This window comes from Zea mays, chromosome 6, assembly GCF_902167145.1.
Source record: "Zea mays cultivar B73 chromosome 6, Zm-B73-REFERENCE-NAM-5.0, whole genome shotgun sequence".
Classification (NCBI taxonomy): Eukaryota; Viridiplantae; Streptophyta; class Magnoliopsida; order Poales; family Poaceae; genus Zea; species Zea mays.
Window position 1 is genome coordinate 173739161 of NC_050101.1, and position 12573 is coordinate 173751733.

General features: G+C 47.0%; 1 protein-coding gene across 1 annotated transcript; it reads left to right on the plus strand.

Moving 5' to 3' along the window:
- Positions 1 to 4037: 4037 nt before the first annotated feature.
- On the plus strand, positions 4038 to 5217 carry LOC103630681 (transcription initiation factor IIB). The gene has a single exon (XM_008651738.3). The coding sequence runs from the start codon at positions 4110 to 4112 to the stop codon at positions 5043 to 5045; it is 936 nt and encodes a 311-aa protein (XP_008649960.1). The 5' UTR covers positions 4038 to 4109; the 3' UTR covers positions 5046 to 5217.
- The last annotated feature ends 7356 nt before the right edge of the window (positions 5218 to 12573 follow it).

Sequence of the window (12573 nt, forward strand, 5' to 3'; positions counted from 1 at the left end):
TCTCTTTATGTCTCTACAAGTGTGTTTGACTTAGAGTTAGGAAATTGAGGTTGATTTGCAAAAACAAACCAAGTGGTGGCAAAGAATGATCCATATATGCCAAATTTGATTCAAAAAAAATTTGAGTTTTCATTTGCATTGATATTGCACTTGTTCTAGTTGCTTTATGTTGTGTTGGCATAAATCACCAAAAAGGGGGAGATTGAAAGGGAAATGTGCCCTTGGGCCATTTCTAAGTATTTTGGTGTTTGAGTGCCAACACAAGTGCTTTTGTGTTAAACTATGAAAAGGGGTGGACAAAGTGCAAATCATGTCAAAAGGTATGTTTCTAGACTTAGTACATTATTTTATGGACTAATGTATTGTGTCTAAGTGCTAGAAACAGGAAAAATCGAATTGGAAATGAGATGGCTTTGTTCAGCCAAAGTCTGCTCAGTCTAAGAGCACCGGACAGTCCGGTGGTGCACCGGACAGTGTCCGGTGCGCCAGGCTGGCTCGAGCGAACTGGCCGCTCTCGGGAATTCACCGGCGACGTACGGCTATAATTCACCGGACTGTCCGGTGTGCACCAGACTGTCCGGTGAACCAACGGTCGGCCGCGCGATCTGCGCGGGACACGTGGCTGAGCCAACGGCTAGAAGGGGGCACCGGACTGTCCGGTGTACACCGGACATGTCCGGTGCGCCAATGGCTCTCTGGCTGCCAACGGTCGGCTTCGCTGTAGAAGGAAAGAAATCGGGCACCGGACACTGTCCGGTGTGCACCGGACTGTCCGGTGCGCTAGACGACAAAAGGCAAGAATTGCCTTCCCAGATTGCTCTCAACGGCTCCTAGCTGCCTTGGGGCTATAAAAGGGACCCCTAGGCGCATGGAGGAGAAATACTAAGCATTCCTTGATCACTCTTGATCACTCACACTCCATTCCTGCGCACTTGTTCGACATTCTAGTGATTTGAGCTCCGTTCTAGTGTGCTAGTCTCTTGAGCTCAAGTCTGGGTCTTGTGTGTGCGTATTTGCTGTGATCTTTGTGTCTTGTGTGAGTTGCTAATCCCTCCCTTGCTCTGTACTTCTTTGTGAACTTCAAGTGTAAGGGCGAGAGGCTCCAAGTTGTGGAGATTCCTCGCAAACGGGATTAAGAAAAGCAAAGCAAAACACCGTGGTATTCAAGTGGGTCTTTGGACCGCTTGAGAGGGGTTGATTGCAATCCTCGTCCGTTGGGACGCCACAACGTGGAGTAGGCAAGCGTTGGTCTTGGCCGAACCACGGGATAACCACCGTGCCATCTCTGTGATTGATATCTTTGTGGTTATTGTGTTTTGTTGAGGCTCCTCTCTAGACACTTGGTGATTATTGTGCTAACATTTAACCAAGTTTTGTGGCTTAAGTTTTAATTTTACAGGATCACCTATTCACCCCCCCTCTAGGTGCTCTCAAGCCGGCGATAGGAACACGCCAGGCGCTGTTCGCTACTCCGCTGACGCTCCCAGCCTCCCACGCCGGACCAGCGTGCGACGTCCCGCAAGGCAAGGCTGCAAGCAAATCAAGGCTGCACCGCTGCTGCTGGCTGGCATCTTTGCGACTTGGTAATTAGCATCTTGCTCTGCTCGGTCTGTAATGGCCAAGGGCCAACGACATCTATCTTGCAAGTTGCAAGTTGCAACGACATCCTGCAGGCTGCAACGCCCACGGCCTACCGCGTACAGGTGCACACTGCGCAGGAACATCACGCCCCTCAGCCCCTGCTGTTGATTTTTATTTTATTGATTATTGATTCACTGCCATTATTTTTGTAGTGACTAAAATATGAAGAAGCAGGGAGATATTGCCTCTCTTTTTCGCAATCATGTTGCAAAGAAACATAAGTTTATTGTGTCGACACCGCAAGAACAAGAGGAAGATAGGATAAATGAAGAAATTGTGAATCCAATGCCATCTACACTGCCTCTGCCAACACTTTATGATGTCAGCCGTCTTCCACATGATCCAGGTGAAAGACAACCTATTGCAAGTTACCATGCTAATGATCACGATGCAATTCGAAGAGCATATATTCTTAGAGGTCCATTTCAACCATATGCACATGAATTCCCAAATAGGAAAATTAGAGATAGGGATCGCCATTTTAATTTTGTGGGGTTTCAGAATTTTCCTTGGATTGAATAGTGTCAAGAAAGATGCTGCATTTTGCTTTATGTGCTACTTAATTTTGTGTGGTTTTTTGATCAAGTAACTCTCTTATTGAATATTGTTGGAGTTTCTTGTAAGCGTCATGGTATGATTCGAGATGCTAGACTTCAGAATCTCATGAAATCACTTGAATGTGGTGAACTTGAAACTGGGAGAGGATTGAATCAAGAGATGCGGTTGCCTAGGCCTGGTGAGACTCGATGGGGCTCTTATTACAAAACTATATGCAACATAATTACTATGTATCCTGTAATCCGAGATGTTCTCATGATTCTTGGAGAGGATACTATAATTAGAAGTGATTGAACAAGGATACATTCTATGCTTGGAGCATTTGAGTCATTTGAATTTGTTTTTGATGCACACTTAATGTTTGTTATTCTTGGATATACAAATGATTTATCAGTGTGTTTGCAAAGAAGGGAGCAAGATATTATTAATGCAATTTCACTTGTTAATGTGGCAAATAGAAGAATGCAACAGTTAAGGCTTGATGGTTGGGATCAATTCCTTCAAAGAATCACTTCATTTTGCAACAAACATGATATCCAAGTTCCTGCTATGGATGGAAATTATAAGCCTTATAGAAGATCATCACGATTTGTTCATAACCAAACCAATGATGACCACTTCAGAAGAGAAGTATATATTGGGGTCATTGATCAAATTAGCTTAGAGCTTGATAGTCGGTTTAGTGAGGCTAATATGGAGTTGCTTTCTTGTATGTCAGCCTTGGATCCTTCCAACTCTTTTGCTTCTTTTGATGCACACAAGGTACGAAAGCTACCTGATTTCTATCCTAATGACATGTCAAGCACTGATTTGTTAAAACTTGACTTGCAACTTGACAATTATATTGATGGCATAAGAGAAGATGATAGATTCAAAGACATAACTAATCTTGTGGACCTCTCAGTTAAGCTTGTTGAAACAAAGAGACATAAGGTGTTTGATATGGTTTATTTGCTTCTCAAATTGGTATTGCTTTTGCCGATGGCGACAGCAAGTGTTGAAAGAGCATTTTCTGCAATGAGTTTGGTGAAGACTAAATTGAGAAACAAGATGTGTGATAGTCTTTTGGACGATTGTCTTGTTATATACATCGAGATGGATATTTTTTTCGAAGTGAATGAAGAAGATATAATTAAAACTTTTATGGCGTTGAGGAAGCGCAGTCCAGATAAGTAGTATTATTGCAACTTTTTATTTAATGTATGCGATTTTCATGCTTATTTGTTGAGTGTCAAACTCTATATCTATATATCAAATTTTTTACCAAATTTACTATAAAATTATATGTATATTAGATAGAATTATACATGAAAATTTTGTTTTTTTTGATAGCACAGGAGGGGCGAGCCCCTACTGAAAATTTTATTAAAACTTTAAAACAACAGAGTTAGAAGCAAACAGAAAAGAAGATTACAAAGGATAAAACTACAAAACTACAAAAGGGAAAAGGAAAAAAAGATGAGCTCTACTGCCAATGCTGTAGCCATGCAATCGAAACGGCCTTTAGCTCTAAGCATGACTAAATGAAGTTTCCTTACAAACTCATTTTCGATTCAACATGAAAATTTTGTTACGGTACACCCCATGTAAAAATTCTAGACCGCTACTGACCATCAAGAAGTTCTAATGCTTTTTACACCCGTGGATCGTCACTTCAACTCCGAATCATCCTCGCTCTCGGACACCGACTTTGCGCCGTGGGTCCCCTAAAATCTCGGAGCAACTGACCTAACGCGTCTATAAATTCGGCCGACCCCCTCCTCCTCACGAACAAACCACAATTTCGCCGCGCCGCCGCTGCAGCGACTTCCATCGAATTGATCTGCACCACAGCAGATAGCACGGGCCTCGCCCTCGCCGCTCGCCCCAAGCCTCTTCCCGGTAACTGAAGACTTGTCTCCGCGGTAACCATGGCTGACGACGAGCCGAACTACTGCCCGGACTGCCACCGCACGACGGAGGTGGTGCTGGACCACGCCACCGGCGACACAATCTGCACCGAGTGCGCGCTCGTCCTGGAGGCGCACTACATCGACGAGGGCTCCGAGTGGCGCAACTTCGCGGACGACGGCGGCGGCGAAGACCGCGACCCCAGCCGCGTCGGCGGGTCCAGCGACCCGTTCCTCGCCAACATGCCGCTGGTCACCCAAATCGCCTACGCCGGCCCGCAGAAGGCGCAGGGCGAGGGGGGCCACGCGCTGCCGAGGCTGCATGTCAGCGCCAGCGGCGGCGCGGGCGGCGAGCAAACGCTGGTCGAGGGCTTTCACGCCATCGCCGACATGGCCGACCGCCTCGGCCTCGTCGCCACCATCCGGGACCGCGCCAAGGACGTGTACAAGAGGCTGGGCGAGGCCAGGGCGTGCCCCGGCAGGGGAAAGAAGCGAGACGCGTTCTACGCCGCCTGCCTCTACGTCGCCTGCCGCAACGAGGGCAAGCCGCGCACGTACAAGGAACTGGCCACCGTCACCTCCGACGGCGCCGCCGCCAAGAAGGAGATCGGCAAGATGACTATGCTCATCAAGAAGGTGCTCGGGGAGGAGGCCGGCCAGGTGATGGACATCGGCGTCGTGCGCCCCTCCGACTACATGCGCCGCTTCTGCTCCCGGCTCGGGATGGGCAACCGGGAGATGCGCGCCGCGCAGGAGGCCGCGAGGAGGCTGGAGAACGGCCTCGACGTGCGCCGCAACCCCGAGTCCATCGCCGCCGCCATCAGCTACATGGTCGTGCAGCGCACTGGCGCCGGCAAGACCGTCCGCGACGTGTCCATGGCCACCGGTGTCGCCGAGGTCACCATCAAGGAGGCGCACAAGGACCTCACACCGCACGCTGAGAAGCTCTTCGCCTAGAAGGCTGCCTGCCGATCTTGGCATGGCAGCCGACGCGGCGGTGTTCTTGATCCTTGGCATCATGGCGCGCGCATGTTGTATACACGTCCGCAACGCGAACGTGTGCGCGAACTTGTGGATTATTTAGTTTCTCTTGGACTTCGATTCTAAGTACCATTCATTAACTCGTGAATCCGTGCTTTGATTCGAGCCGATCATCTGAGATGAGATGCTTGCTGAATGCCAAGTGATCACGATTCATGAATGGCTTCGTGACGTACATAGATCATGCATGTCTGATGTCTGGCATGGCACCGAGGGAAATTACTCGACTACAACTACACCGAGTAACTTGGACATGCATATCAATCCATTGAAAGAAACTGGCAGGGGTTGTTGCTGCAATGATCACTGGTGTTATTAAGGGCATGTTTGGGAGGAGTTTCATTTAAAAAAAATTAGATTCGTTCTAGCTTCTTTCATCCAAACAAGTCTAGCTCCACGAGCTCTAGCTTTAAAAAAAAATTAAACTAGAGGTCAACTTCATAAAATTTATGAAGCTTCTCAAATAGTGCTTCAAAAATAATATTATGAAATTGTACGAAAATTACCCACTATGCTATTAGTTACGCAACATATAGTTTCGGTTCTTTAGTATCAACCACTAATCATAAAAAATAATCAAGAAAATTCAAACAAACACACGCAAATCTGAAGTCAAACTGAACACTCCTCGATCCCATCTTAACAATTTATTAGAACCGTTAAATAATAAAGCTAGAAAACCGAAGCTTTAAAGCCCGCCCAAACGGCCCCTAAGCCATGTTACTTGGTGTGCCTGCCGCTACATTATCGGCCCTGATGACATTGCTACTACTATGCGCCCAGGCTAGGGCTGGAAAGGTCCGGGCTAGAATTTTGATCAAATTCAAATGTTTTAATAAAAACAAACTTCAGTTCAAAAAGATATTTAATAAAAACCAATATGACAGGGCTCTGCCTCCTGTTCTACCCGTGGAGCAACTTCTCTGATGAAACTAAAACTGTTTTGGAAACTATTTAACAAAAATGACTTCATAGACAATTTTGTAATAATTTATCTTAAGTTTGAGGAGCCACGAGGGAAGCCATTTTTTTCTGGCTCTACCGGACTCTTTGCAAGCAACAAATTTCTCAAATGTTTGTGTCGAAGAGAAAACTTTATCCGGGTGGCGGAATGGACCCACCTAATCCTGTAAACTAGATGGAGCCTAGGGATTTGCCTCATCAGTTGGATGAACTCGAAACACAAAGGTTAGAGTGGTTCGGGCCGTCGGAACATAATACTCTACATCCACTGTGAGTTGTATTGCATGAGGAACGAGAATCTGCGTGTGTGTCCAAGGACCAAGGGTCTCCGAGGGAGTCTGTCCCTTTGTAATGTTATGTACCCTCCCTTTTATAGCCCAAAGGGGTACATACAAGGAAGTTGAGCCCCGACAGGCGAACATAGGAATATAGTAATAAAAACATATTACATGGAACAAGTCATGTCGTCGGCGGACATAGATCTTCTCTTGGTCGTCGTGTAGATTTCCTGACCAGCCTCTCCTTCGTAGATCTTCTCTTGGTCGACATACGGATTTCTTGACCAGCCTCTACTTCGCCCTGTCTTATCAGTGTATGGGTGAAGGCTCTCATATGGGTTGCAGCGTAGACTAGCATGCTATCGTGCGTAGTCGCCTGTGCCATCACATCCGGACGGTCACTGTAATGGACATATTACCCGACCGAAGGCGCTTCATGATGGTGTCTTCCATGTGCGTGGCACAGTGGCCTCGATAACGCGCGAAGCTCTGAGTGGGCATTTAATGCACGCGGCGCTACCATGCTACAATGCTCCTTGGTAACGTGTGGGGCAGTTACAGAGACATGCCACAAGCCTGCCAATGCCCTGTGCTTGTCAGAACACGCCTTGGCAACCTTGCATTTAATGTGTACTGAGGCTTTGCTTCCATGCGAAGGTTTGCACCATGCACCCAGCGGCCACGTGACGCCACTGGACCCCTGCCTGGGTCCGGAGTAGGGCCTGAGGGCATGTTCTGCCCTGGAGCACTAGGAGCCTTGTTGGCGACCTAGACCCTATACGGGAGGGGGTCCGAATCCCTACTCAGGGGTTCATTTTGTATACATAGAGATCCTAGACCTTCCAGGGGGTCTGAATTGCGTACATGAGGGTCCGGGACCCACCCATGGGGGTCCAAACTCGGTGAAGTCCCAGAGCATATCACCTCCTTAGACACATGGCAGCACCGGACCTACCCACAAGGCGGGGACAGCACTGATCTAGAATCAGAGTGGTTGGCCGAGGTGGGTAGCTCCCGGAGTGCGCTTGAGACGCTCTCGGGCGAATAGGAAATGTGCTTCTCGCCCGAGGATGGAGTGGACGAGTCGAGAATGCGTTCCCCGCCCGAGGCTGGCCTTGGGCGAGTCACGACTTCGTCCCTCGCTCGAGGTTGACCTCAGGCGAGTCGTGACTCAGGTCCCTCGCTCGGGGTTTGCCTCAGACAGGCCGTGACTTGGTTTGAGCTGCTTAGTTCCTTAGCACACAATTAGAGATAACCGTGCAGGTACTGCATTTTGATACCGTAGTAAGGGATACCCTAGTTCTATGGTACTGACAGTTTGTTTCATGGGGATCTTTGAAAAAAGCTCCAATATGCTAGAGTCATGCCAGAAAGACTGAACATGAGTGTGTCCTATAGTGAGTGAGAGTTACACCATAAAATTCTATGTGCACTGGGTAAAAGAGCTCGCAGAAATAGCTTCACACACATGTACTCATCGAACATGATCGGTGTGCCATCAGATAGGATTGAAAGGAACGTGACGCCTAAGAGGGGGGGGGGGGGGAATTAGGCAATCTAAAAAGCAATTTAAAAACTAAGTGTTTTATTTTTGTCTAGTCAAAACCTATGCAATAAATAAACTATCTAAAAGTATTGATCTCTTTCACAATGAGTTATGCAACCTAGGTTTCAAATATATCAACGGTAAAGCACACAACCAAGGTAACACAATATAAATGTAAAAACTTAAGTGCAATAGATATATAAGTTACCATCGATGAGATATTTTTATTGAGGTATCGAGAAGCGCACAAGCTTCACTCTAATCCTTGTTGTAGCCCATATAAGAGAAGCCCGCGTGAGCACCAAGCTTCTAGTCAAGTAACTCCATGTATAGTACCGGTCATTTCTCATGCACAAGTGTTCTCTGATGTGGCCTCTCTCATAAGCTCTCTACCGTCTTCACTATCAAGTTTCTAGCCGAAACATTGTGGGCCTCATTATTTGCATATATGGTGGCGACCACAACATAAATACAATTGTTGTGATCTTGCAAGACTACAAGCCGGACCTTCTACAACTCAGTCCAATGGTACAAGCAAGAACCAATGGAAATAGGTATCTAATCCTCACTTCTAACACCATGGCTAAAAGTTCACTAGAAGTTTTCTTACTCTACTTGTATAAGATCCTGCACTTCACAAACAACTTATACCAAAGATAAGAGTAGAAGAAGTGCGAACAAGAAAGAAAAACAAAATACAAGGGGAAAAGGCACATGCAATCTTTACTATGGTTTGGCCAAGCCTAAAATGCTTTCCTAAATCCACGTTGGAGTAGCCAACCTAGATTGGAGTCTGTTTTAACTCCTTCCTACGTTTGCTCATGTTTATCACCAGGGTGATAAACCGAGACTTCTCTTATACTCGAATGGTGTTGCAGTACAACAGAACCTCAACTATCACATGGTGATAGCTCGTCGGTATATGAACTTCAACACAAATGCTTGCTCAAGTCCTTGCTCACTAGCTTTTTATCACAGAAGCACTACAACTCTCTCTTTTTGGCTATCACACGTGCTAAAACGCTGAATCTAGAGAAAAATACACAAGAGGGGGATAGAGAATAGCTATGCAATGTTACTCCACTTGTTTACTGCCTTGGTGTACTCATTAGGGTCATGGAAAGACCTATTTATAGCCACAAAGTCTCCCATAGCCGTTGGAGAGAAAATCAGGAAGTTGCATTGCACTGCGGGCACCGAACTGGTCTAGTGCACACCAGACTGGGTCATGTAGCCCCGTGCCCTGGATCCTAATTCGAACCTTCTCCTTCTAGGTGGCACCAGACCGGTCCAGTGCACTACCGGACCAGGAGCCATGTCAGCTAGCCGTTGCGCCCGTGAAGTAGTGAAAGGGAAATGTGCCTTTGGGCCATTTCTAAGTATTTTGGTGATTGAGTGCAAACACAAGTGCTTAAATGTGAAAATATGCCCAAGGATGATCAAAGTGCAAATCACAAGTTAAGGTATGTTTCTAAGCCTTAGTACATTGGTTTTGTGTACTAATATATTTGTCTAAGTGTTAGAAACAGATAGAAGAAGAGAAGAGAAGACTTGGCTGTGTACAGCCAAGGGGCTGCTTCGGTCTGGGGCACCGGACTGTCCGGTGGTGCACCGGACAGTGTCCGGTGGTGCACCGGACAGTGTCCGGTGCGCCAGGCTGCCTCGGCCGAAGAGGCCGCTCTCGGGTTTTTCTCTGGCAACTTCGGCTAAAATTCACCGGACTGTCCGGTGTGCACCGGACTGTCCGGTGAGCCAACGGTCGGCCGGGCCAACGGTCGGCCGCGCGATCGCCGCGCGACACGTGGCTGAGCCAACGGTCGGAAGAAAGCACCGGACTGTCCGGTGTGCACCGGACTGTCCGGTGCGCCAGATCTGCAGTGGTCGGCAACGGTCGGCTGCGCCTGTTAAGGAAAGAAATCGGGCACCGGACAGTGTCCGGTGTGCACCGGACTGTCCGGTGCGCCCGACGACAGAAGGCAAGGATAGCCTTCCAGATGTGCTCTCAACGGCTCCTAGCTGCCTTGGGGCTATAAAAGGGACCCCTAGGCGCATGGAGGAGCATACCAAGCATTCCTACAACTCTTCTAAGCACCAAGACATCAATCTCACGCATTCGTTTCATTGTGATAGCATATAGAGCTCTTGTGGAGTTGTGAACTCTTTGTGTTGCGTTGCGAGCTCTTGTTGCGACTTGTGTGCGTGTTGTTGCTCTGATGTTCGAGTCTTGTGTGCGTTGCTCATTCCCACCTTACTCCGTATTCTTTGTGAACTTAATTGTAAGGGCGAGAGACTCCAAGTTGTGGAGATTCCTCGCAAACGGGAAAAGATCAAAGGAAAGAAAAACACCGTGGTATTCAAGTTGATCATTGGATCACTTGAGAGGAGTTGAGTGCAACTCTCGTCCGTTGGGACGCCACAACGTGGAGTAGGCAAGTTTTGTACTTGGCCGAACCACGGGATAACCACCGTGTCAACTCTGTGATTGCTTTCTTGTGGTTATTGTGTTTTGACTCCTCTCTAGCCACTTGGCCATACCTGTGCTAACTCTTAACAAGTTTTTGTGGCTTAAGTTTTTGAAGTTTTACAGGATCACCTATTCACCCCCCCCCCCCCTCTAGGTGCTCTCAATTGGTATCAGAGCCGTTCTCTTCAAGAAAGGGACTAACCGCCCGAAGAGATGGATCCTAAGGGGAAGGGAATTGTGATAAACGACAAGGAGAAGGAGTCCTTCGTCAACGAGCCAAGGGATGACAAGTCCAATGACTCGGGCTCGGGCCACAAGCGAAGAGATGGGAAGAAGAAGAAGACAAGACGCATCAAGGAGATCGTCTACTACGACAGCGATGAGTCCTCTTCTTCCCAAAAGGACGACGACCACGACAGACAAAGGAAACCGGTTAATTCTAACTTTTCTTTTGACTACTCTCGTATTCCGCAAAGTTCAAATTCACATTTGCTTTCTATTCCACTCGGCAAGCCCCCACACTTTGATGGGGAGGACTACGGATTTTGGAGCCACAAAATGCGTAGTCACCTATTCTCTCTCCATCCTAGCATATGGGAGATTGTAGATAGTGGAATGCACTTTAATAGTTCGGATAGTCCTATATTCATTAATGAGCAAATCCATAAGAATGCACAAGCTACTACTGTTCTTCTAGCCTCATTGTGCAGGGATGAATATAATAAAGTGAGTGGCTTGGATAACGCCAAGCAAATCTGGGATACCCTCAAGATCTCTCATGAGGGAAATGACGCTACCTTGCTCACCAAAATGGAGTTGGTGGAGGGCGAGCTTGGACGGTTCGCGATGATAAGGGGCGAGGAGCCAACTCAGACATACAACCGGCTCAAGACCCTTATCAACAAAATAAGGAGCTACGGAAGCACGCGATGGACGGACCACGACGTCGTCCGACTAATGCCCAGGTCCTTTACCGTTCTTGATCCTCATTTGGTGAATAATATTCGTGAGAATCCCAGGTACACCAAAATGTCGCCCGAAGAAGTCCTAGGAAAATTCGTCAGCGGGCGAATGATGATCAAGGAGGCAAGGTATGTGGACGACGCCTTGAATGGACCGATCAACGAGCCGCAACCTTTTGCTCTCAAAGCCACAGGGAACAAGGAGGCGCTACCCAGCAAGGTGGCGCAAATTGAGGCGGCCGGTCTTAATGAAGAAGAAATGGCCCTCATTATCAAGAGATTCAAGACGGTGCTAAAGGGTCGCAATGGACAGCCGAGCAAGACTAAGACCAAGGGGAAGCGATCATGCTTCAAATGCGGTAAGCTTGGTCATTTTATTGCTAACTGTCCCGATAATGATAGTGACCAGGAAAAGGGAAACAAGAGGGAAAAGAAGAAGCATTACAAGAAGGCAAAGGGCGAGGCGCATCTAGGCAAGGAGTGGGACTCGGATTGCTCCTCGTCCGACTCCGACAATGAAGGACTCGCCGCCACCGCCTTCAACAAATCAACCCTCTTCCCCAACGAGCGTCACACATGCCTTATGGCAAGGGAGAAGAAGGTATGTACTCGCAACTCTACCTATGCCTCTTCAAGTGAGGACGAATCTAGTGATGAGGATGAAGTAGATTATTCATGTTTGTTCAAGGGCTTAGATAGATCTAAGATAGACAAAATTAATGAATTAATTGATGCCTTGAATGAAAAGAATATACTTTTAGAAAAGCAAGAGGATTTGTTGTATGAAGAGCATGATAAATTTGTTGAGGCACAAAAATCCTATGCTTTAGAGGTTAAAAGAAATGAAATGCTTTCTTTTGAACTATCTACTTGTCATGAAACCATTTCTACTTTGAAAGGTGTCAACAATGATTTAAATGCTAAATTAGAAGTAGCAAATAAATCCAACTCTTGTGTTGAACATGTTGAAATTTGCACTAGGTGTAAGGATGTTGATATTAATGCCTGTAGTGAACACTTAGTTTCCATTTCAAAATTGAGTGATGAAGTAGCTAGTCTTAATGCTCGACTTAAGACTAGCAAAAGTGATTTTGAAAAACTAAAATTTGCTAGGGATGCCTACACGGTTGGTAGACACCCCTCAATTAAGGATGGACTTGGCTTCAAGAGGGAAGCCAAGAACTTAACAAGTCATAAGGCTCCCATTCCCGCCAAGGAGAAAGGGAAGGCC

Bases quoted from the DNA above. Each gene is read 5' to 3' on its own strand.
- LOC103630681 (XM_008651738.3), top strand. From the start codon at position 4,110: ATGGCTGACGACGAGCCGAACTACTGCCCGGACTGCCACCGCACGACG.